The sequence below is a fragment of the Equus asinus genome, chromosome 30 (assembly GCF_041296235.1).
Source record: "Equus asinus isolate D_3611 breed Donkey chromosome 30, EquAss-T2T_v2, whole genome shotgun sequence".
Taxonomy (NCBI): Eukaryota; Metazoa; Chordata; class Mammalia; order Perissodactyla; family Equidae; genus Equus; species Equus asinus.
The window spans coordinates 847,066-873,101 of NC_091819.1; the positions used below are offsets into that span (position 1 = coordinate 847,066).

The 26,036-nt window shown below is 42.3% G+C and overlaps 1 protein-coding gene across 18 annotated transcripts in view; it reads right to left on the reverse strand.

Annotated features, from left to right (window-relative positions):
* The window catches only part of PPP1R12B (protein phosphatase 1 regulatory subunit 12B), a 206,298-nt gene that overhangs the window by 178,136 nt on the left and 2,126 nt on the right, over positions 1-26,036 (reverse strand). For 15 of the 18 annotated variants that reach the window (XR_011499407.1, XM_070501531.1, XM_070501530.1 and 12 more), the window contains exon 1: positions 23,444-23,871. The exons of 1 other annotated variant lie outside the window; for it this stretch is intronic. Coding sequence is in view for 15 of the 17 variants with exons in the window: in XM_070501531.1 (XP_070357632.1) it covers positions 23,444-23,734 (291 nt within the window). In the remaining 2 variants the exon portion in view is untranslated. Of the gene's footprint in view, positions 1-23,443; positions 23,872-26,036 lie in introns of those variants that run through there. 2 more of the 18 variants (XM_070501535.1, XM_070501539.1) reach the window with 2 other exon arrangements.

The following is a 26,036-nucleotide window of genomic DNA, read 5'->3' on the forward strand; positions in this document are numbered from 1 at the left end:
TCAGACTTTCCAAGTTGGAAATTAGATTGCTCAAAAAAAAAGTCTCATCACTAAATCAAAAGAACAAGTTAAAACTGCCTGGAAATTTAGAAAATAATTCCTGCTGTATCTGACTGTGTTGGTGTTTACAAGAATCTACACGTGATAAAATTTTGTATAATGATTTTGATACACACACGTGTGCATGTAAAACTGGTGAAATCTGAGTAAGGTCCAGGGATTGCACCAAGGTCCATCCCTGGCTTTGATAATGTACTACAGTTAGGTAAGATGTTACCCGTGGGACCATGACTGGGAGAAGGACACACAGGACCTCTCTGCAGAACTTCCTAGGAGTCTACAATTACTTCAAAATAAAAAGTTAAAAAAAAAGTTCTTGGACCTGACGTGAGGTACTGAGCAAACCCTCTGCCTCTCTGAGCCCTGCACAGGCCCCCTTACCAGACACTCAGGTCCCCAGCTGCCGGCTCACAGATCCCCAAAGGCCTCTGCTCCTCCCCCTAATTGTAGCTGCCCCGGTAACTCTGGCCTCTAAAGCACTCCCTAGTCCAGGAGAGGGTGAGAGAGAAGAGAGGGGAAATTCTAATAATCTCGACATGCTACCTGTTAGCAGATGCCATAAAGGAAGGGTCTGCAATGACTGACTACCCTCTCTTTGGCTATTTCTATCCAGAAAGCATGGGAAGGCAACACCGGCATTCCTACTCGGAAGCAGTCCTCAGCGGGCCCAACAGCACAGAGGCAGCTCCCTCCTGGCTCAGGAAAGCACTGCTGGGCGCTGCTTGTAACTGAAAGCCCTAACCAACTAGCAGCAGAGAACACCCTCTCGGAGTCCCAGCGAGGCCACAGGAGGCAGTGGAGGGATCACACACACACATACACACACACACAACCACACAACCACAACAGAGCTCACCAAAAGCACTCCAACACTCAGGAACACACAGGGACGATACTCAGATCATCTAGATCAGGCCACACCAACAGGTGCGGCTTTCCCCCGTCTGTGAGAGTGAGATAGGTGATCAGCAGGAACTTCTGCCCCACTAAAGTGCAGAGGAGAAATGGAGTTGCTCTTACACTGAGTTACTGCAAATATTTTCAGGGCCCTTTGGGATTTTAAAAACCTGAAAAGCATGTAAGTATGTACACGTAAAACTAGTGAAATGTGAATAAGGAGAATGCTATTAAGAAATAATTCATGCATACGTCAATAAAAGACAGTAACTACAAATAAGATAAAGAACGTGGATAGTCATTAGTAAAGCAAGTAATTGCTTTACAAATTCTTGTGCTCTCAGTACAATCCAATTAACCCATGTCACAACTCGAGACCCTGATAAAAGGCGAGACAGTGATACATCATAGATACCGAGACCTTAGTCCTTCAAGTGTTGGAACACAGCACGACTCGAACATGGAGAATTCAAAAGGAATAAGCACCATCATTTCTCTGGAGAATAAGTCTGAAAAGGGATGCACTCAAGTTCAGAGAAACAATCTATCAGAACAGACAGGAAAAGTCTTGGAATAAATCAGCAACCGGAGTAGCCTACAGCAAAGCAGAGAGACTGTGAAGAGAGGGCCAGGACACACAGAACCCAGTGAGGGAGGGTGGAGAGAGAGCTTCAGGGCTCCGCTGCCAGCCGAGGAGGTGGGTGTATCCACCCTCTAAAGTGGACAGAAACAAGTATAATAATCTAAAATTCAAATTATGTTCACAGAAATTCTTTGAAACACATTCTCCTCTTTATTCACAGGTCACATCAAAACCACTGGATAAATCTCTCCGCTGGGGCAACAGCAGCCCTGGGCAGGAAACACTGGGTAAATAATGAAACTGCCTCACCTCCTGAGTCTCCCACTTGCCACAGCATGACTTGCTGAAAAAGACCTGACAGAGAGCCTGTGAGGCTCGAAGGTTCTTTTTTTTAGGAGCTGGGAGGAGAGTTGTCTTTAATATAGTGTGTTTTTCCTGTTGGCTTTTTCCTTGAGGAAGATTGGCCCTGAGCTAACATCTGTGCCGATCTTCCTCCATTTTGCAAGTGGGACGCCGCCCCAGCATGACTTGAGGAGCAGTGTGCAGGTCTGCACCCGGGACCCAACCCGTGAACCCCGGGCCGCCGAAGCAGAGCATCAGAACTTAACCTGTATGCCACCAGGCTAGCCCCTCAAAGGATCTGTGTCTCCAAATCGCGATTGTTTGGTAGCTGAGCAGAATTTACAATAATTAAATTTAAGCATCTGGTTGCTGACTTGGAGTCCTTGGCTACTTTTTTCCCTAACGTTTAAAATGTAACATCTTTTAAGTTAGCAGTAACAAATAAGATCTGAGAAAGTCACAATCCAAGCAATAAGTCATTGCTGGCAGCCAGGGGTCAAATGGAACCTAGTAAAATTGCCTTAAGATGGGGCTAAACAGATGCATAATAGGAATTTTCTGGAGGCATTACCAGAAACCCACTAAAGGCAGTAATCACAGGGGAGACATGGGACTTCTTATCCTTGTCCAACAAGCAATCATGAAAATGCAACAGCCAGTCAAGACCTCCAGCCGTGGCAGTCGGAGCTCTCCAAGTACGCAGCAGGGATCTGGGACGGGAGAGGGTATTTCATCAACTTGCTCTTGTGACTCGACCCCACGGGAAGGTAGCGGGACAACTCCCTCCAGTAAACGTGTTCAGAGAAACTAGACGAAATGTTCCTCTCAGACCAGCTAAACTTCTCAAACGATTTAGTTGATTTCCCAAGTATCCCATCAGAAAAAAGTTACGATTTCTCAGATTAAAGGGATAAAAAGATTTTACCCCTCTGCCTTCATGTAAGCTTAACAATTATTTCAAATAGCTAAGAAGGTCCTATTCCTCATAATTTTTTTTAGAAAATTCAGTTTAAAAAACTGGAGTCTAACTTTATCTAACCTTTTATGTTCTACCTGGACTTTACATCTTTAGGAAATGATGAAAAATAGCAGACCTGAGCCCTACAGTGGGCAGGTATTCAGAGGACAGTGATAAGATGTTGGTCTTCTCTCCTCTAAGAGATGGAGATAACTAACTAGAACAGGGTAGGACAAAGCCTCAATTCTAACCTTCATCAGAGATAAAATCAAATTTTTAAAGATTTTTATTTTTCTGTTTTTCTACTTTAGGCACAAATACACATCCCAGTTCTCTGCAGCATGATACTCCTTGTTACCTAGAACAGTGCCTGACTTACAGTAATGGTCAATAAATACATATTTATTTAGGTAAATTGATGGATGAATGAACAATTGAACAAGCTCTCTCTCATTTCTTAGCATCCATGATAAACTAACTAGTTCTTCAGCTTTCTCCTCTGATCACTCTTCCTCTTCCTCAATATGTAAATTCCCCAAGGATCACTCTTCCTGACACTGAGAGAGTTCATCTTCTTTTAGAACTTTACTGAACACTGATCCATTCATTCCAGGAACGTGCTGGGCACTGAAGAGAAAAAGATGACTGAGACATGCTTCCTGCCATCAGGGACTCATAGTTCAGCACAAGAAAAGGTAGATATGATTTTGTATAAGATAACATTACATGTGATTGCTAAACAGCAGCAAGAACAAGTCGTTATGAGAACAAGAAGGGGGATGAATACATTCTGGCGGGGTAGACATCACAGAGGAAAGGACATCTGAGCTGAGCCCTGAAAGATTAGGAAGGTTTTACCAGGTTCCAAGGGCTGCAGGGCGACACAGGCAACGAGAACAGCAGGGGCAGAGTTCATGAGGAACACTCGGGAAACCAGAATGATAAGTGTCCAGGGGTGTGAACTCGGCTAAGGAGGGTGGGGAGAGCAACTGGCCAGATGGAGGCCATGGAAGCAGGCAGCCTTCTTACTCCACATGGCAAGGGTTCCCAAATGCAAACTGCATCAGAAGAGCCTGGGATGCACGGTAAAAATACAGATTTCTGGGCTGGATCCCAGAGCTAGTAAGTTGGCATTTCCAAAGGTAGGGCCCAGGTATCCGTATTTTAGAGTATTCTGATGTGTGATAAGATTTGACAACCACTGATAGATGTACATAGTAACATTATAGGTCGGTATTTTAAAGACAATTCCGAAGGTATTATTAAAAATGGACTATAAATGTACAAAATTAGACAAAGGGAGACCTATAACAAACTATGGTAATGATTCAACAAACATTTAAAAAACGTGTCCCTGCTAGTTCACGTGGGAGATGATAGTTTGAACTAGGGTACTAGCAATATGGATGGAGACAAGAAGGCAGAGCCAAGAGACATTAAAAAGATAGAACGGACAAGTCCTGATGATTCAGTAGATGGTGAGGGAAGAGTGGGAGGGAGCAAACCCTCATTTTCATCAGTGATCAGTGATTTGGATGGGCATCAGAACAGAGGGTTCCTGGGTCCTACCCCAGACCTACTAAATCAGGCCCTTTGGAGGGCAGGACTGGGAGTCTCTGTTTTCAGCATGTGCCTCCTCCTCACGCTCATGCACTCAGCTGGACTCTCTCAGTGGTGGGACGGACAAACGGGAACCAAGGTCTCGGATGACTGAGCGGCTAATGACGATTCTCCCCAAGATGAGAAGACAGAAGAGGAGCAAGACGCTTGTGACTGGGATGAAAACAGTTTTGTTTTGGAAATACTGAGAATGAGCTAGACCTAAGACATCTAGATCAAGAGGTTTGGCAGACAGCTGGAAAGACAATCTGGAGTCCAAAAAAAAGTCTGGAGAGGTCGGGGCTGGACAGATCTGGACATCATTAGTACATAAGCAACAGACGAGTCTGTGGGAGTGGGTAAGGTTACAAATGGAGAAATGACAGAGAGAAAAGTGGGCTAAGGGGGAAAGAGTGGCAGTGAAGACAGTACAAAAGAGTGATTCAGGAGGTAAGAGGAGGATCTGGGAAAAAAGCAATGTTTCAGAAGCCAACGGACAAGGGACAAGAGGTTTAAATAATAAAAGAGATCAAGTGGACAAAAGATTATAAAATGGTCCAAAAGGAAAAGAACTAAGAGGGATGACAAGGTGTGGCATTTAGGAAGTCAGTGGTAACCTTTGAGAAAGCAGTGTCAGTAGAACGGCAGGAATCGAAACAGAATGGTAGATACACACCACTCCTTAAGGAGAATTTGAGGAGAGAGAAAAGAAAGATGAGTCAGTAGTTTGTAAGAGAGTCAGACTGAGAGAAAGTTCTGCTGGTGGCCATTTGTATTGTTAAGAATGGAGACAACCTGAGGGATTTTAAAGAAAAGGAGGAGAAGCGAGGGGAGAAGAGATAATGGGTCTCATAACATCCCGGGAGGCAGGGAAGGGGGAGGCAGGGAAGGACGGTGTCAGCCTGAGAAGGAGGGAGGCAGGATGAGGACAGGAGAGTATTGAATGTGCCCCCCTCCCTTTGTTTTCTTTTGAGTAGATGATGATTAGGTCAGCTGTTAACAGGAAAGAAAGTGAAGACATGGTTGGAAGCATAAAAATGAGACAAGAGCCACCAGAGCCAATTAAAACATTAGTGGGTGGTAGTGAAGGTGCGGACGAGGGTATTTTCCATTTTATTTAACAATACATAATAAGCATTATCTGAGCCAGGCAGTATTCTGAGCACTTTACATACATTAACTCAATTATTCCTCATAACAACTCTATGAGTTGGAAACTCTTATTATCTTCATTTACCTCTGATGAAACTGAGGCACGAAGAGATTAAGCGACTTGCCTAGGCCAGTAAGTGGCAGGACCAGGATTCCAACCCCGAGGGTTTGACTCCAGAACCAGGCTCCTACTCACCCTACTGTGCTGCCTCTTCAACACAAAATCCCTATGTTTGTAGCACAGCCAGTAAGACATCCTATCGATTGTCATCCAGCACTGCGCAGATGCTTAGGGGCGCAGGGTGGGTGAGGCGAGGGAGCGCACTGAGCTTCACAAACCAGAGGAGTCGCGGGCACTTAGGAAAGGACAGTGGGAATGACCAGCAGACTGGGGGTCCAGCTGACTCTGACTTCAAAGTCTATCTCAGACCTGAAATTCTTCTCCACATTCCAATAGTTCACTGCACATCAGCGGTCTGGTGGCTCACAATCTGACCTCGAATTGCAAATGTCTAACTAGGCTCTACTCCCGCCCACATCGGCTTCCTTCCTGGCTTTCCCCATTTCTGTTCACAGGATAGCGTAGAACGAAAGATGCGTGAAACACGACTGTCTTTCTCACCACGTATTTTCCCAGCACCAAGTTCAGTATTTGGCACAGAAAGGATGCTTAATAAATATTCATTAAATTTCAGTATTATTCTCAAAATCTTAAAATTGTCTTTGACCTTTGCTTCTCCTGCTTTCTGTAGCCTGTATTTTTCCTAAATGCCTGTTCACACCCTACTGTTCTCTTAGATCCTTTTCACTATTACTATAGAGGCTGGTCTAGAAAGCTATCCTGCATCTTAACTTCTGTTTCTCCCTCCTCAAATCAGTCTACCCAATATAATCTTATCAACTTCATCATTTAAAATACTACCCTTCTCATATTATACCTCTGCCCCAAAATATTCAATTTCTTTTATTCAATAAGCAGTTATGAGGTGCCCAACCTACCAGAAACAGTGCCTTTCCCAACTGACAGTAACCTCTGTATTCTCAGAGCATCTACACTCAGTCTCCAGGCCATTCATTCCACAACTATGCGCCTTAAGTACTTAGTTATTATTTTTTTTTCATGTAACTATGTCTTATCTCACCAAACAGTGTATAAAGTTCTTGACGGAAAAGAATGTTTCTTTCACCTTTTATATACTACTGAGACCTTAAGCACAGTGTAGTGCACATAAGAAGCAACTACTGCTCTTGACCAACAGTCTCCCACCATTCACAAAGAGAAAAGACACTAGGTTGAAGAAAATGGTCCTTAATGTACGCTGGTTTAGTCCACTATCCTATTATATTATTTAATATTTATATTATATTGAAAAAACTTTAATGATCATTTCCATATTCCTTTTCTACAAATAACAACTTTCAGGGTAATTTTTATATCAAATACATGATGAAGACTAATCCTACTTAATTCACGTCCAATTTCTAAAAGGATGCAATCCTTATCTTTACATACAAGATTGCATTTACATACCAACCCCCAAACTATGCTAAAAAAATCTGTTTTATTCTTACTACAACTCTCACATTTCTACCAATTCATTCAATCTATACTTTTGCTTTGCTTCAAGCTGATTTCAAAACTGTAATACTTATTGATGACACAGCAAATTGCCCGAACTTTGCAAAAACTTTCTCCGTGAGAAACACTGATTCCTAATGGTTGTGCTCCTCACCCTGACACACTGCCTGAAGGTCAAGTCTCTAGATCCAGGAATATTTTTAGCATTCAAAATCCTGGTTTATGCTCTCCTTCTTGTTCTCGTAGTCTTTAAAAGACATAAGAACATGATATTCAATTCCTAATTCCCTGTAAGTCCTAACCAACCAAAGTTTAACTAACAAAAAAAAAAATCTAAAATAAGAATGAATTACTAAAAAAGAAAATCATATACACTGAAGAAAGAAAGTTATAAGGTTTGAAATATGAACCCAAATTGCAATTGTGATTATTCTCATTAAATTATTGGCTGGAACAACTCACTGCTCCTCTCTTGCCACCATTCCTTTCCTCTAATTAGTTCATTCCTTGAACAAATATTTACTCGCAGTGCCTAAAATTTAATAGATATTGCGGTAGACGCAGTTAACATAATGGTGAGTAAGTGAGGCACGGTCCCTGCCCTCCCAGAGCTTCCAGTCTGGTGAAGGGAAGACAGCCAATGAAAGGAAAAACTAGAAGACGAGATAACATGTGCCATGACAGGTAAGCCATCAGATGCCAAGGGAAAGCATGGAGAAGTACCTAACATGGGAAAACAGGTCACGGGTAAGCCACAGGGAGGCTCCTTACAGGCACTGACATTGAACCTGAGACCTGAAGGATGGGTAGGCAAGGAGAGCGACAATAAGGACTGGGGAAGGTGGGGAAGGAACTGTACTCAAACTTGGAGGCAAGCGAACACGATGTGACTGAGGAAGCGAAATGTAGAGGGAAGGACGGAATTCAAAGTTGGGATCAGCAAGAAGTAAGACTGCAGAACAGGGCAGTGACAACCAGTGAAGGATATTAAAGAAAGCATGCAGTGTTCAGCTCTTCTCAGCCAAAGCGCAGGAAATGGTTGGAGGAGGCAAGAGTAGAAGTGGGGGAAGCATTACGCAGACTCCCTCTGTAACCCAGGTGGGAGCTAATGACTTGGACTGAAGTAATGGTGAAGAGAACAAATGAACGTAGACAGACTGAAGAGACACTGAAGAGGTGGTGACCATAAGCTCAGGAGAGGAGGTACGCACATGTCTGTTCTGCTCCCTACTACATCCTTGTGCTAATGAGTATCTAGCACGGAGTAAGTGCCGAATAAACACTGTCAAATAAATGAATCAGGAAAAACAGGAGTCACAGATGTTACCCAGGTTTCACATAACAGCTGGGTAGAGGGAGCTGCCATTTACTAAGACATGCAACACAGGAAGAGAAGCAGTTCATATAAAATGTGCTGAGTCTGAGGTACCTGTGGGCCATCCAAGGACAGACAACAAGAATGCAGATGAGTAACAGTTATAAAGCTCAGAAGAAAAACAGATCTTCCTGGAAACGTAAAGTAACAGCAGCCTGAGTGCCTCAGTTAAAGCTACAGTTGATAACTGGCACTTCTAAACATACCATGGGTGACATCACTCCAACAATCCTTTGAAACTTCCGAGGGTTATTAACTAATGGTTTTAACATCAAAGGTATCAAAAACTTAATATCCATTCCTGACCCTTAAACTGTTAGAAAATAATCTCTTATTTCTTAACCAAGGTGGTGGTAACTCAAGCCTTTGCATTATAAAAATCCATTAATTTGTATATTTATGATTTATACACACTTTTCTGTACGTGCATTAAATTTTGCAATATAAAAAGATTTTTAAAAACCATAACAAACAAGAAACAAGGAAGTTCCTTAATCAAAAGAAGCTATTGAAAACAAAGTAAACATCTTTGAGATGTTTAGGAGCTATACTAAAGATATTTCAATAAAGAAAAAAAAATTGACAAAGACGCCTTCTATCACTATTATTATTCAACACTGTTCCAGGTTCCGGTCAAAAAATGAAGACCAGAAAAGAAAGGTTTAAATCTTGGAGTCTTTGCAACAAATGGTGCTGTGACAACTGGATAGTCACGTGAAAAAGAGTGAAGTTGGACCCCTACCTCACAGCACATGAAAAATTAACTCAAAATGGATCAAAGACCCAAATATAAGAGCTAAAACCATAAAATGCTTAATAGAAAAAATGATGTAAATCTTCACGACTTTGGATTAAGCAATGGTTTCTTAGATATGACACTAAAAGCACAAGCAACAAAAGAAAAAATAGATAAATCAGACATCATCAAAATTTAAAACTTTTGTGCTTCAAAGGTTTAAATCTTGAGGGAAAAAGACAAAAAAAATCATGGTTAATAGATGCTAATATCTAACTGGAAAATCCATAACTTCATAAAACTGGTAACATAGCTTGGTAAGGAATCAAGTAAATAATGCTATTCTTTAAAAATAGCTTTTCTAACATAAGTTAAAACTGGTTAGGAAATATAATGAGGAAAATGCCATTCAGAACATCAATAAAAACAACACGATACTTCTTCTGACCAACGTGCCACGGTAATGTAAGATGTTAACACGAGGGGAGCTGAGTCAAGAGTATACTAGAACCCCGTGAACTAACTCTGCAACTTTTGGTGAATCTAAAATCACTCCAAAATAAAGTTTACTAAAAAACAAGAACATGAAACAAAATAAAAGATAAGGACATGAAAAACAAGCCACAGACTGAGAGAAAATATTTATAATACACACTTGACCAAGGACTTGTATCAGAAAATATCAAGCTTATGTAAGCAGCAAAGCCAGGGTTAGAAGCCAGGTATTTCTGATTCCAAACTCACAATCTTAACCATTTTGTTATACTAACTCAACATCATAACGGCCAATATTTACTGAGTGCTTACTATTACTATGTTTCTATCAGACCTTCCCAATCATACATTGTGTTACAAATGGGTTACAAGAGTGACGCAAAGATCTCTTCAATGAAATTTTGTATTGCTATTAAAAAACGTTTTGCAACCAAATTTAAAACAGGTAAAATTATATTTAATTTGTATGGCTCCCTCTACAAACTTCCTAAATTTAGTAATTATAATTTTGGTACATAAAACTCCACTGTCAGAGAGCATGCTGCAGTGACTCCACAAAAGAGCTTTGTCTTGATCTTCCTATTGAATCATTTTAATCTATATTTTTATTTCAATCTACATTGTTTGACATCAGTGAAGTTCTTTATTTTGCATGTACATGTAAAACATACTATTTTTCTATTTAACTTGCTCTAATTTTCCCACAATATCTCTCACGAGAAGATATGCATGTTTGTCACGATTGTCACCATGGTCCTCTACACCGTCACTATCGACACATCTGGTACTAAGTAAACCATAATTGATTTTGTTCATTTCTCGACTGCTACTCTTGGTCTATTTATTTACTGTTAATAGACTGTAATGTTAACAATTAGCCAAAGTCTGATTTTTAATAATTTTTCTTATCATTATATTAAGAAAATAAATTTTTACCCCAAACTCCCAAGTCTCCAGTTTACTAAGTGTGCTATGCAAATAACGTCGTTTTCTCTCTATGCCATGACATGAAAGAGGTAGGAAGCAATGCCTTGGGCGTGATCTCACACTGAGTAAATACAGAACTCTTGACGTGTAAAAATGGAAGGAGCAATAGAGAAATCTCCCGCCACAAAATGGTATGCATGCAAGAGGCCTTCTCAGAGCCCACAGAAGGTCTAGAGGGAGCAGTGGACCAGCCTATGAGAAAGCCACGTAATCTCTGTAGAAAACTAGGAGCTTCTGAGTCAGACAGACCCAGGTTCAAACACCAGCATGACCTGTGAGACCTGGGTCAGGGCCAGCACCTTCCCTGACTCCACTTCCTCACTATTAACTGGAATAATCCCACCTACTTGGTGGAGCCGTTGATGTAAAAATAATTTAAAAAAACAAAATGCATAGTGCAATACTCGGTATACAGCGGACATCCAGTAAACAGCACTTACTAAAATTATGACACACCGTGAAGTTATACTATGTTAAAATATCGTAAAAGTTAACATGGCCTGGGCAAGAACAAAGAAAAATAAAAATAGTTGATGTTTTAGATGGTATTTATACTATGAATTGTTTTTTCCTTTACATAATTTTGCTTTAATGTTATCAGGTTGCTTGGCAATAAATACAGAGATGGATAAACCAAATGTGAAACCAATACTTAAAGAACTCAGATTAATTATCTTAGAATGTGAATAGTTATCCCATGATGTGTCTACTATATGGAAGTTTTTGAAAGAGAAATACAACTATAAGGTATCAGCCTTCTTCAAAAGAATTTAGAGAATATTTTGATTTTTCTCAAGTGATCAAATTTCTGCTTGATAGTCTTTTCTATTTATGAAAATGTGTTTGCAAGAGAAGAATATCAAGCAGAAATCTGATCATTTGTTTTATAACTAAAACATTTCATTATATTTTATTTCTGTTCCATGCTTATGGTACTCTTTTAGCTTCTTTCTAGGCCTCAGATTTCTCTTTCGTAAAATAGCAGAGGTGGATCAGGTGCTGTCCTCGAAGGCTCTTTGTGCTGTAACGTCCTGGAACTTGACCATCCTGTAACAAAACAAATGCATATGGCTAGTCCTGTGACTCTACTGTTCAGTGGTCCTGTGGCGGCCCCAGAGCCGAAGCCACTACTGACTCTTCTCATGGAGCCAGTGAGCCCAAAGGGAGCTGGAGAGCTTGGAAATCCACAGGAGAGACAGCAAACTGATTAACGATTTGGAAACTGATCTTAAATTAAAGAGATGATCATGTTTATTAGATAAGAGAAGGCTGAGGACAAAGACTTGATTATTTAAAAATATACAAAGGCAAATTGTAGATAATGATCAATAGCCTTTCTCTACTTTTACTATGAACAGGATAATAGGAATTGGATTCAACGCTAAACAGGAGCAATATGGACCAGATTTTATCTTTAAAACTATGAGTTCCCCAATAAGTGCAGAATCCCTGGGGGCAGGGACGATGCTATCTTTGTATCCCAGCATCTACTCCAGGATCTGGCATCTAGCAAATGCTCAATAATATGTAGCCAAAAAAAATTAATAAAGGATCATTGGAATTTTTAAAGATCCAAACCACAGAAGTGCATTATAGACAGAATGGGAAATTTCTCTTCTCTTGATATTAAAAGAAGAAGAAGAAGGAGGAGATAGCCTTCTTAATAATTTAGAAACAGAAAGATAAAACTCACTATATTCCAAAGTTATATCCCTATAAAAACCCTTGGGCCTTGGTGATCCTGTCACGGACTGGCTATAGCACAGAAAGAGCTGAAGCATGGCAAACAGTTGCCACGCTCACCTGAAAACCGAGGCCAAGCATCAGTATGCTGCCAGCTTAAATATCTACCAAGCACTTGGAGTTCCAGCAGTACGCCTCTCCTGATCCCAGTCCAGCACAGCGGTCGCTGGGACGTGGACGGATGGGCCTTCTCACTGGGGGCCTGTACTGCAGGGGCTCTCCAACAGGTGAAATGCTTCTCAACAGATGGCACACAGCTCGGTCATCCTTCAAAATCATTTTCCATTACCCCTGGTGATTTATAATGAGGTGAGTCATTCTTCTGACCTCATTTTTCATCTATTTACTGTCAAAGGGGAACACTCTAAACACGGGGAGGAAAAGCAGCGCAAGAGGCATGATTATAAAACAGGGAAGCAGCATCCGGAGCACCCAGACCCAGACTGCCTCGCACTTTAATGGCGCATCTCAGCTGGGCCAACCGGCTTAAACACTAAACAAATACAAACAACCGAAAAAAGAAATCTGGCAAAAATGCTGCTGAGAAGCAAAAGCAAGCCAACCTGTTTCCCATGGAAAAAAACACAGTTCATAAAATCGTACATCCTACTGTGAGATTCACATTCAATTAGAGGGGCAGACGTCTCCCCAGCCTCAAAGAGCACAACGCGAGCCTGCCAGTCCAACCTCCACAGGAATGTTCCACACGTCACTTCCATTTTCTATGATAAGCTCATCATTTGCCCACAGCTGACTGCCCAAAACTGATACACTTAGAATGGACACTCTTCTCTGCGAAGCTATCTTCTCCCTTATATGGTAGGTGCCTGCCTGCAAGGAAAGTCTCTCTCTTCTCCTCATGCAGCCAACTGACTCTCTTTTTTTAGTTTTATTTGGAGGCTTTCCTTGGAAATTTTCTTTCATAACGAAGCTCAAGAGCTGGTGGTGATCTTGGGGGGCAAGAAACCATATCACTGACCTGGAACTTTGAACAATATTTCAAAATAAGGGGAACCTCAGTTAAGGGTTAACGGAACAGATATGGAGAGGTGATAAAGCTTACTGACAAACAGCACATGAAGGGCCCTAACCTAAATTTGCTGAGCACCATGTCAAGCCTCACAACGGTCAATACACTATACCTATATCAACCACTTTATCCACAATGTTCACAATTTACATTTCTTGAACTGATCACTGGTATCCCAATTAGGAAGTCAACACAAGAAGATGTGATGATAATTAGAAGAATTAATTAATTAACAGAATTCAGGTCTAGACAAGACTGGCTTGAAACTTCAAAATTCTGTTAGGTCACCAATGGCCACTAAACCACAAAGAGAGCGAGATCTAGATATTATGTCTCTCAACAGAAGTATGTGCCACCACCTATGATGTATTATTGCCAAAAAGTTCAAATCTGAATCAGATCAAATCTCTAGATTTGATATTACCAGTTCACAGAAAATATAGGAGACAAAAGAACATGTTAACACTATAAGCATGCAGTCAGCAAAATCCAGATTGCAGGAAATTCCACAGTACAATCGAGTTTTGCAACAAATAAGATCCAGAGGAAAAAAATGAGGAGAAAACTATAAATTAACGGAGTCTTAAGATACATATGAACCAATGCAAACCTTATTTGAATCCTAATTTGAATCAGCCAACTATAAACAAAAATAATGAACCATCAGGGAATTTAAACAGTACTGAATATTTTACCATTTTAGGGAGTGAGTGCTTAATTTTTAGGTGTGATAATGAACCTGTAATTGTTTTTATTTAAATTTCTATCTTTTAGAAATAAATATTGAAATATTTACAAATAAAATTATGTGCTATCTAGGATCAGCTGTAAAATAATCCAGCGTATTGGGGATAGGGGGAGAAGGACCTATAAATGCAACTAGATTGGCCACTAGTTGATAACTTTCATTATAATATTCTATTTTCTATTTTGAAATATTCCATAATAAAAAAGTTTTTAAAAAATAGAAAGTGGATTATGAGACCAAAAATTCATATGTAAAAGCCAGGTTTTATGCCAAATCTATCATGGATATTCAGAGCAAGGAACTGTAAAACATTTTCCCAAAACTGCATTAGAGTATGATTCCAACAGATAGTCATAGTATTACAACGTTTAACTATACTAAGTACAAAATCTTTTCTAAATTCTTACATAAACCCATCCCATAACAACAATGTAGCACAATATTGCATTAGAAACTACATACAGATCAATGTTCAATATTGAGGACTAAAGCTTCAGTTTTCCAATTAAACTGATTCATGAAACAAATGTAAACTTTGCCATGTCTGACAAAATGTCAATCCCCCCCAAAATTTACTCAAACTGGTTATAATCTAAGATTTAAGAAACAATTTTTGAAATTATACTTCAAAAGCAGGAAAAACCCAACACATTCAAAGCCAAAAAAAGTCAACAAATTGAGCAAGCTTCAATTAGCAATCCAAATGAGGTTTCAATTCCTTGCCCTATATAAAATTCTGGGTCAAGATCTTTAATCTGGATTTATTATTACTATGTTGAACCACCAAAGATTTATTAAAGATCCCCAAACTTCCATCTTTCACCATCTTTAGGTAGAAAAATATAAATATGATCACTTTCATCCATAAGCATAGAAGAAAATAGTCGCAAATACTGATGAATAAATACTTCCCTCCAAATCCATCTTCCCAAGAGCCAGGAAGCTAGAAAAGAAAAGCACTATGTAGCCCATTTCCTATTACAAATGATCACAGGAACCAGCTATTCTGGAGAGCATTCCCAAAATTCTATTTAGATCCTAAATGTATCAACTGCTAAGTAACAAGTAACAAGCAGCACAGAGTCAGGCACAGAGCGGAGGTTCAGCAGAGGAATGTGAAAGAATACATGGCAGGACTGCCTATTGGTTCCAACTCCCTATCACTGTTCCCCTAAGGCTGCTGTCCAGGGACAGTGCTAACGTGTGGGAAATGGGCCAAACCAGAACCGGGAAATAGAATATTCTCAACTAGCTAACCAGCCCTTCAGTAACAGGAAGATAACTTTACTGCTTCCAGCGTCGGGTTTAATATCCTAAAATATTTCTAACTCATAAATAACGAAACCACTTGAACTAGCCAGAAATCAGCTTTTCAGGGTCTTCTCATATATTTGGGTGATGATTTACAGTTATAATCATAGTGATGGTAGACATTTTTTTGTTGTTGTTCTAAAAGTCAACAGAAAGACTAACCTAAGTTATCCTTAATAGGAAAAAACTTCATATAATCTCCACAAAAGTCCTCAAAAACATCTTTCCACTGAAACTCCCCTTTTGAAGGTTATAAATGACCAAATCCAACAGGTTTTTTCAGGCCTTCTCCTCAATTTCCTCTACTCTATTGACCAGCCATTCCTGGAAGCGCCTCAACGTCACTGTGCTGTCTGGGCCTCCTCTGTGTGAGCTGCCTACTGCTGCTGTAACAAACGACCACGAACTTAGGGGCTGAAAACAACACGTTTATTATCTCGCAGACGTGGAGGTCAGAAGTCTGAATTCAGTCTCACTGGGCTAAAATCAGGTTTTCGCAGGGTCGGTTCCTTCTGGAGGTTCTGAGGGCAGAATCCACATCCTTGCCTCTTTCAGCTTCAAGAGGCCACCCGCACTCTTTGGCTCATGGCCCCTTCCTCAAATCACTCCAACCTCTTGCTTCTGTCATCATATCTCCAACTACTGACTCTGCTCTCCGGCCTCCCTCTTATAAAGACCCTTGAGATTACCCTGGGCCCACCTGGATGATCCAGGTTACCCCTCCTATCTCAAGATCCTAAACTCACTCCCATCTGCAAAGTCCCCATGACCATGTAAGGTAATAGACGCACAGGCTCTGGGGATCAGGACGTGGTCTTTTGAGGGCACTGTTCAGCCTACCATATACTCCTATGGCTCTAACTTGAACTTCTGCACCCTCTGCCAACCATCTCACTGTGGTTTTTGCTCTTCTCTATTATATTTTCTCCCCTCCTCTTCCACACTATTGCTACAACTCTCACCTTTATGTTAATAGCAAAGTCTGTCATTTGAAATATGAGAAAACTGGAGCCTAGATAGGGAAGCGATGACTAGCCTTGAATCACACAGACGTTTACAGGATCGTTCTACCTAGATGTCTTCAGAGCACCTCAGCCCAGTATTGGACAGAATCCCATTTCTATCTGAATAACACGATTCCTGCAGACTCACAGGCTAGGACTGTATTACACCTATGTTTTCTTTTCTCATCTCCATTCTCTCGGCTGGTTCTTTCATCTCTGCCTTCCACTCATTCTGAAATCCAATGCGTCTTATATTCCTAAAATACTGCTCTGGATGGGTTAAGCCCCCTGCTCCAACCCACAAAAGTTCTCTACTAAGGACTCCATCAAGCCTTCTTGGCCTCATGTCCAACGTTCCAAGCCCTTCAGGACGTCATTTCCACTGCCAGCCCTAACCCTGCAAACACATCCATTAGGACTCCCTGAGTCCTCCGCCTACACCCCACACACATGCCTTTTCTCTGCACACACTGCTCTATCATCCTGGACTGCCTGTCTTTGTCCCTCCACTTAGGAGTACATCTTTCTTTGTGTACCAGAGAACTTACTCTAAAGATCACCGTTTTTTTTCAATCTATCTCCAAACTAGATTGTGAGTTCCTTGAAGGCAGAAACTGTACCTATCAACAAGAATACAAACTTTAGCACAAACTTACAATCCACCATTAGGCATTCAATATTAGTTGTAAATTAACAATATAATAAAACTCCTAATAAGGAAAATAAATATATTAGAGCACATGCAAACAATGACATATTATTTAAATGTCAAAATGTTACTTTCAAAGCATATTTAATGATATAGGAAAAAGATTACAAAGAAAATTAAGTGAAAAAATCAGGAGGCAAAGCATATGAAACTAATTTTGTAAAAATATTCTTATATTGGGGCCGGCCCCGTGGCCAAGTGGTTAAGTTCTCACACTCCACTTCGGCGGCCCAGGGTTTCACCGGTTCAGATCCTGGGCGCGGACATGGCACTGCTCATCATGTTGTGCTGAGGCGGCATCCCACATGTCACAACTAGAAGGACCCACAACTAAAAATACACAACTATGTACTGGGGGGCTTTTGGAGAAAAAGGAAAAATAAAATCTTAAAAAAATTCTTACACACATATGTATAAACTCAATATAATGAACATTCAAAAAAAACCCCTGAAAGGAATACACTAAAATGTTAGTGGTATTTATCTCTGAGTAGCCTGATTTTAAATCATTTTCAACTTTTTCTTTATAACTTTATTTTCTAATTTTTTTTACAATGAGAGGCAATACATTCTAGTAAGAGGCAATATAATACAGAGCTAAAAACATGGACTCATAATCAAACTGCCTGGGCTTAAAAAACCTGTAGCTGTGCCATTTATCAGTGTGTGACCTTGGGCAGTGCCTCAGTTCCTCTACTTCTGTAAGATCCAGACAATCATATAAGTGCCCATCTCACGAGTTGTGTTAAGTATTACACACCAGTCAACACATTAAAAGCACTTAGTGCAGTCCTCGGCTCAGAGTAAACAGCACACAGTGGGAGCTCTGTTACTACGACTACCATTACTACGGCTCCTATTAGACGTTACTAGTATCATTACTGCCGGTAAAAAACGACTTACCACTACATAACTATTAAAATGGCTTAAAGAAAAAAAGATAATACCAAGTGCTGGTGAGGACGCAAAGCAGCTAGAACTCATACATTGCTGGCTGGAATGCAAAATGGTGGAGCCACCTTGGAAAACAGTCTGGCAGTTTCTCTTACAGTTAAACATTCATTGCCACATGACTCAGTTATCCCACTGCCAGGGACTAAACCAAGTGAAAGGAAAAACTACGTTCACACACAAAAGCGTATGCGAATGTTACCCATTATTACCAACAAGTGGAAATGATCCAAACGTCCTTCACCTGGTGACTGGATAAGCAAACTCTGCTACATCCACACGGTGGAGTACACTCAGCAATAAAGACCAAGGAGCCACTGACACACGCAGCGACATGGATGCATCTCAAGGCCTTACAGCAAATGAAAGCAGCCAGGTTTAAAAGCCTTCGTATTTTGTGATTCATCTATATGGCACTGTGGTTACAGGAACAGAAAATTGATGGGGCCTGCACAGTGGTGCAGCAGTTAAGTTCACGTGCTCAGCTTTGGTGGCGGGGTTCACAGGTTCGGATCCTGGGCATCCATCTACGCACCACTCATCAAGCCATGCTGTGGCAGACATCCCACATATAAAGTAAAAGAAGATGGGCATGGATGTTAGCTCAGGGCCAGTCTTCCTCAGCAAAAAGAGGAGGATTGGACGTGGATATTAGCTCAGGGCTAATCTTCTGCAGGAGGAAAAAAAAGAAGAAAATTGATGAATGGTTGCCATGGGCTGGGGGTAGGAAGAGGAGGTGGCTACAAGGAGCACAAAGAAATCTTGCAGGTAATGATAATGTTCTATACTTTGATTGTGGTGGTGGTTGCACAACTGTATGTGTGTCACAACTCATAGAACTCTAGATTTAAAAAAGGCAAACTTTACTGTACATAAAGTATACTTTAATTTAAAAATACTTAAAAACAAAAATAAGCAATGTCTTAAGCCCAAATGATAGTATATAGCTACTCTACAAGACTTTAAGAATGGGAAACAAAAATCTGGCAAGGAAACAAAAGTCACTCACATCTGTACTCTCAAAAAAACAACAAACCACCATAAAAATAAGCCTAATTTTCAAATCTGACTTTGAGGTCTATTATGAGGTTCCATTATGGCATGGAAACTTGGGACTAATACTCAGAAGGCAAAGGGCCAGTGCCCAACATGGTCTGATGCATCATGTCATCCAGTCTGAAGAGACAAACTACTACAGTGACTCAGGATGACTGCTCCAGATCCACAAGCACGAAGAAGCCAACAGTATCTTCTTAATCCCTCTTGCCTTGGGTCCTGACACTAAGCAGAACTCATCAATTTATAGGGTGAGGCAAAAGTCACTTCACAGACGGAGCTGTAAGAGGAATAAGTAACGAACTTGGAACAAAAGAGAAAGGGTTAAGAATGCAAGTTTTACACAGGGACAAAGAGAACAGACTAGGGGTTACCAGGGGGAACGGGGTGGGGGTGGGCACAAAGGGTGAAGAGGCACACCTATAAGATGATGACAAATAATAATGTACAACTGAAATTTCACAATGTTGTAAACTAGCATAACCTCAATAAAAAAAACAAGAACGCAAGCTTTACTTTGCCATACAAGTCAGCACACACACATGCTGTTTTGTATTGAACACACTCTATCACCTTAGCCGTCCTCTGTCTCACTCTGAATATAAATTTCTTTGCTTCTCATCTGTCCCTATCCCTACCTGTGTTCCAGAGAAATGGATAATTTTATTCTCTGAGACTACAGGGTCAGACTGGGGCAGCTCTAGAATGACAGAGGCTACTAGGAGTAGAATTTCAGTCTGGGGTGACCCTGAGGGTCCAAACTTGGACTTGGAAACGTTACAAAACCCACCTGAATTTGTGAGTCAAGTGTAGAAGCACCGTAGTCTCCCAGGTGCCCCTGCAAGGGGAGACTGTGCAGACGGGTCCAGAGACGGGATCTGTGTGGAAGGACCTGAGCATCCTCCACCACACTCAGAACAGGTGTAAGTGCCAATCCTATACATTCTGAAGGAAGATGCAGGCATTGCTTTCAACAAATCCCAGAAAATCTCCTTTCTGAAAGTCAGCACTTGCCTCTTACAGCAGACCAGTAACTTGGCAGATACAGTTTTAAGAGCATGTATCTAGACCCAGCCAGCCCTGGGGGTCTGGGAGTTAAGAGCCGGCGCCCTCACTGCTGCAGCCCGGGTTCATTTCTCAGTCAGGGAACCAACCCCCCATGTGATAGTTGTCATACTGCGGTGGCTGTGTGTTGCTGTGATGCTGAAAGCTATGCCACCAGGATTTCAAATACCAGCAGGGTCACCCACGGTGGACAGGTTTCAGTGCAGATTCCAGACTAGACAGACTAGGAAGAAGGACCTGGTCACCCACTTCCAAAAAATTGGCCATGAAAACCCTTTAAATCGCAGAGGAACATAACCTGATGTGGCCCTGGAAGAAGAGAGGATGGTGCAAAAAGACCGGGCAGGGTTCTGCTCTGCTGTAGACGGGAGGATCCCTAGGAGTTGAAATCGACACCATGATACGCACAACAACATCGAGACCTAGAGCGCCCAAAGGCACGATGCTAAGGATACCAAGAAGATAGGTGCTAATGATCAACCTTGCAAAACAAATAAATAAAAAGAAATTTTAACAAGTAGCAGCCCACCCAGAATTATTAACTCACACTTCATGCCCTATAACGTACACACATAAATAAAACGGGAACTCCTCTGTGAGCAAACAAGTGCTTTGGGGTCAGCGTTTTGTCACTGAAGACTCTAGGGCACTGGGGCACACACGCCAGAGCCTAAGCTACTTGCCCTCGTTTAGTCAGTCTGTGTAAGTCCCCCAGGCTTTCATGAGAGCAGGCCTAACCTTTGAGACACTTCTCACCCCAGTCTATTTCCACCATTATTAACAGGCCCCCCGGTGCTTATTATCTTTGACTCAAGCACCTCGTGGCCTAAGCAAAGGCTGCCAAGAAAAGAAGGTCTCTAAGTCAAAAGTGGCATCAAGGCACCACAACCTGAAGTGCCAATCATCTACTGTGACCTTGTGGGAGGAGGAGAAAAATCGTCCCCCAGTATCACCTGGGGGCTTCTTCCAACACACCAAGATGATAACCACAGTTGGTCAAGAGGCCAAGGCCGCAAGAAAAGAGAGAAAGGAAGCACTTACCCTGATAATTCACATCATGCTTGTATAACAGACGGATATTTTAACTAAATAATTCAGATACTTGTACCACTCTCCATTTCTCAAAAGGACAGTCAGTCATAAAGTAGGTTGTTCAGCTACTGGAGGCTCCAGTCTCACATTTGGAAAATAATCTTTGATGTACCTCAAGGGTTCTTCAGACCACAGAGAAACACTGTAACCCTGTGGAAACTGACTTGTAAACGGGCTCCTGAGCCAATAAAGGCCCCTTGTCTTGATTCAAACAAAAAGACGGTTTCTCAACAGAAGGTTTGTTTGACCCCAAATCTTCGAGTAGCTTAGTCTTTAGCTGAATTTGTCTAGTATTGAGTATACCTATTCAGTTTAACTCACGGCCAGTCCTGTACGTAGGGAGGAATGCCTATGCTGCATTTGCAGGTGTTTAAAAAAAAATTCCATAGCTGACGTCTCCTTCCTCTCCTATTTCCAGAGACAACTGAAGGTGAGGATCGTATTAAATGAGAGAAGTTGCACTTCACCATCTGGGGGCTAGTTAAGAGAGAAGGAAAGGCACCAAGGAGGTCAGTGTCAGGAGAAGGGATCAGAAAAGTGGCCCCTGCTATGGCAAGGGGATCTACCAAGAGTGACCTCAAAGTAGGTGCTTTTCTAAGGGTGTGATTAAAATGTGTATGGCTAGCAGAGTCACCCTAAAAAAAACAGGGCTACTGAGTTTCACTAAGAAAACTGCGCTTTGACAGTACAGTGAGTGATTCAATAAAGGCACACGCAACTAGAAAGCTGGCTTCCATTTCTCCGTTGTCTAGGAACCCAGGAAACGGTTTCTTCCAGAATACAGATTTCAAACTCCTTAACAACCCAAACACATTTAAAGAAATAAAAACACCTTCAGAGAGAGTTCAGAAATTTAAAATAATGAATGTAGCCCTCCTGGCATCTATCTTATTTATATTCAGCACCTTATCAGGTGGGATATAAAGCTTCGGAATTTAAATCTGAAAAATCCATGCCTGAGGGCAACTTCCCTCCTTTCTAATCTTGCACAAGTAACAATCTTCTGAGCTTCAGATTCCTCGTCCGTAAAATGAGAGTAACACTCCCCACCGCACCTACTTCACAAAATCACCGCTGACATGCGTATAAAATAATTCTTAAACAGCAAAGGACTATTCAAATACCGGCTAATCCATTCAGGGAAGTGGTATGACACAACAGAGAATTATTATTTAGAAGTAGATTCTCGTGCCAACACATTCACTTTGCAAAGACCGCAGAAGAAAAAGAGGAAAGATTAAGAGTGGGTGTCCCGCTCTCCGCTCCCCAAAATAACTGATGAGGTTCCCTCTGGGGAGGGAGGGTGGAGCCAGTTACGACAGTCAGTATATATAGAATGCTGTCGCACGCAGGAGAGAAGGAGAGGTGTTATCAGCAAGCAGAGAACTGTCAAGTTCCCCACGAGCCACACACTCTAGCCATATATAGGGCGTGCGCTCTCTACAGAGGCCACCCCACAACGTGAACCCAAGCGACTCGGGGGGCTGGCTCTCCATAGCAAGCCCTTAGAGAGCGAAACTGCAAAGAGAAAACAGGACCCCACGGCGAGGAGGGCAGGGGCGTCCCGGGGGTTACAGCCTGCGCGACACAAACTGTGAATCATAACTGAGCAAAACAAGAGGCGCGGGCTCACACGGCTCGCCCCGACCCCGCACGGACAGGGCTTTAGGACCTAAAACATTCTAGGATGCGGCCGCCCCAGCGGTACACTGAACTTTCCGAAAGGCCCCCGGGCAGACGACGCTGCCACGCCCACGAGGGACACGGTGTCAGGCACCCCGACCCGCGCGAGTGAGGACAGGGGAGCCCCGGGGACACCGGGGACCCAACCACCGGTCACCATGGCAACCGGGCAGGCGGAGGGAAATACAAACCCTGCCCGGCGGCGGGCGACACGGCCCCCGGGGGCGAGCCGGCCGGTGACACCGCGGCCCGAGTGCCTCCCCCGGCCGGACCCCGGGAGCCGGTTACCTGGTGCAGGGCGGTCAGGCCGTCCACGTTGACCGTGTCCACGTCCGCGCCCCGCGCCAGCAGCCTCCGCACCTCGTCCGTGTCCCCGCTCGAGCACGCGGCCAGGAACACAGCCCCGTCCTCGAAGCGCACCCGCGGGCTCCCGCGCCGCGCCCCCGGCCGCCGCCCGGCGCCCCGGGGCTCGGCGGGCTCCTGCTCCGTGGGTGAGCCCCGCCAGCGCCGCAGCTGCTCGGCCCGCCGCGCCCGCGCCGACTCGGCGCGCTTCCCGCCCAGGTGCTCCAGCTCCGCCATGGCTCGCGCCCGCCGCCGCCGCCCTCCCGCCCCACGCCGCGCGGGCCGCTCGGGTTGTCCGGCCGCCCCTCAGAGCGCCTCAGCCGGGAGCAGAGGGCGGAGACGCGCGCGCCGCCATCTTTACTCCTCCCGCCCGGCCCCGCCCGCGCGCCTCGGCGTCCACACGCACGCGCGGCCGCTTCTGGGCCTCGCGGGACTTGTAGTGAGCGCCTCCGCCGCCTTCGGGACTACAAGTCCCGGGATGCAGCGGGGCGGGGGGCGCGCAGGCGGCCGTGCCCGAGCGGCGCCAACCTCTCCGGACACTTGGAAGTCGTCGTTTATTCTTGTTGTGACGCCCACTCAGCTTGGCTCCCTGATGATCACATCGGTCCTTCGAAGTAGAAGAGGGGTAGTAATTACTCCTAGTTTCATAAAGTACTTGAAAGACGCAAATCCATGACTTGGTTCTAAATCTACGGTTTTATTCCCATTATCACGTATAATCCATTAACGTGTACTGATAATGTAAACGTAAATGTGCGTGGGGAGGAGGGGCATGCACAGACACAGACACAGTTACATATTACACATGAATGTTTTCAACGTGACATTTATATTCCAGGCCCCGAAAAGATCCTGCAAAGGATGCGTCCAGGTCTAGTGGGAAGAGCATAAATTTAGATTGAATTCACGTCCCTAAACAAGCGACTTGACGTCTCCGAGCCTGTTTCCTTATTTGTAAAGTGGGAATAACAGGGTAGTAGTGTGGACTAAATGAGATAATGCTGTATATACAAGGATACCCAGTACCCTAGCATATATCGGCTCACAATAAATATTAATTTCCCTTCTTCCTTCCTCCTCCTTCTGTACCCTTTCCATGGATCTTAAATTCTTAGGAGACAGAATGGATGTCTCGTCACCCATGATTTTTTTCCCCAAAGCTACAAAAACATACTACGGAGCATCCTAAACTCCTAAGACAGCAAGTAGGACATTCTCATACAAACCGTGAACTTGATTACAATACCTATCAGATCGATGTAATAACTATACGTCCCAAGGCCTTAGCCCTGGACAAAATATAATTAAATGTGTCATCTATATTGAAAGAGAACATAGACAATTATTAGGTTCTTTAAATTTTTCTGTATTGGTTTGAAATTTTTCATTAAAAAATACCGCAAAAATGATTAGGTCATTGTAAAGGGAAACTTTATTATATTCTATCACCTGAACATTTGCCTGTGCCTCAATTTCCCGGGGTGAACTGAGGATCAAATGAAAAGTGACATATAAATGCAAAATATTATGTTTAATAATGTTGTCTATCCGCAATATGCTTTAATTAGGTATTTGTAAATACTTTATAAATAGTAATTGTCTTACAGCATCTTTGTGAACTGTGAATAACAATGTGATTAAAAATAAGGTGTAATAATGTATAGTTTATACAGCCTTGTTTACCTTGCTATGTCCATTAATTTACAGTCACCATAGAACTTGTCACGCATCATCATTCATTGCAATTAAAAATTCTGTATGAGTTTTACTTTGGAACTTGTCAACATGGAACCCCTTCTTATTCCCACTCAGCCTCTTGCTGATAATTAAAATTGCCCACAAACTCTAAAATAGAACTCTCCCTATAGGATAAAAGAAACACTGATATCCAATAAAATAGGAAACGGTAGAAGCCTAACTAGAGTTAGAGTTAGGCTAGAAGCCTAACTCTCTTCAATAGACATAAGCTTAACTCTGCCAATCTGGCAAGGAAGTCAAAACGTGAGAGAGGAGCAAGGCTTTGGCAGAAAGCAAATTGCTGAAATTTCAGGAAGCACTTCTCTGACAGCAACTCATATGCATCATTTCCATATTATGCTCCTGGTACACCATAGCTGCTCAAAAAAAGTATGTATCATGGAACTGTATTATTTTACTGACATACTGGTTTTCTAATAAGGATTTTTACACTAGGGTAAAACTTTCAGGAATCAATAATGTTACATTTCTTATGGCTGTGTTCTTTTTGCATTCAAAATCAGAAAAGAAGAACTCTCTGGTTCCAGGTGTATAAATAAGCTAAAATTGGCTAAGCCCAGGTTAAATCCTTGCTTTCCTAAGAGTTGTGAACTTAAATTTCAACAGGAAGAAATTCCGTCTCAGGAAGAACTTCCTTACCATATCTAATTTGCTTTTTTCCCCCTGAGGTAGTTAAGAGTGTAGTATCCTCTTTGCAGATTTTTTAAAAAATATAAGTAGCTAAGATCCTTGGATAATTTAAATGCATACCCACCTGGAAGGAGAAGAATGTATTTTTCAG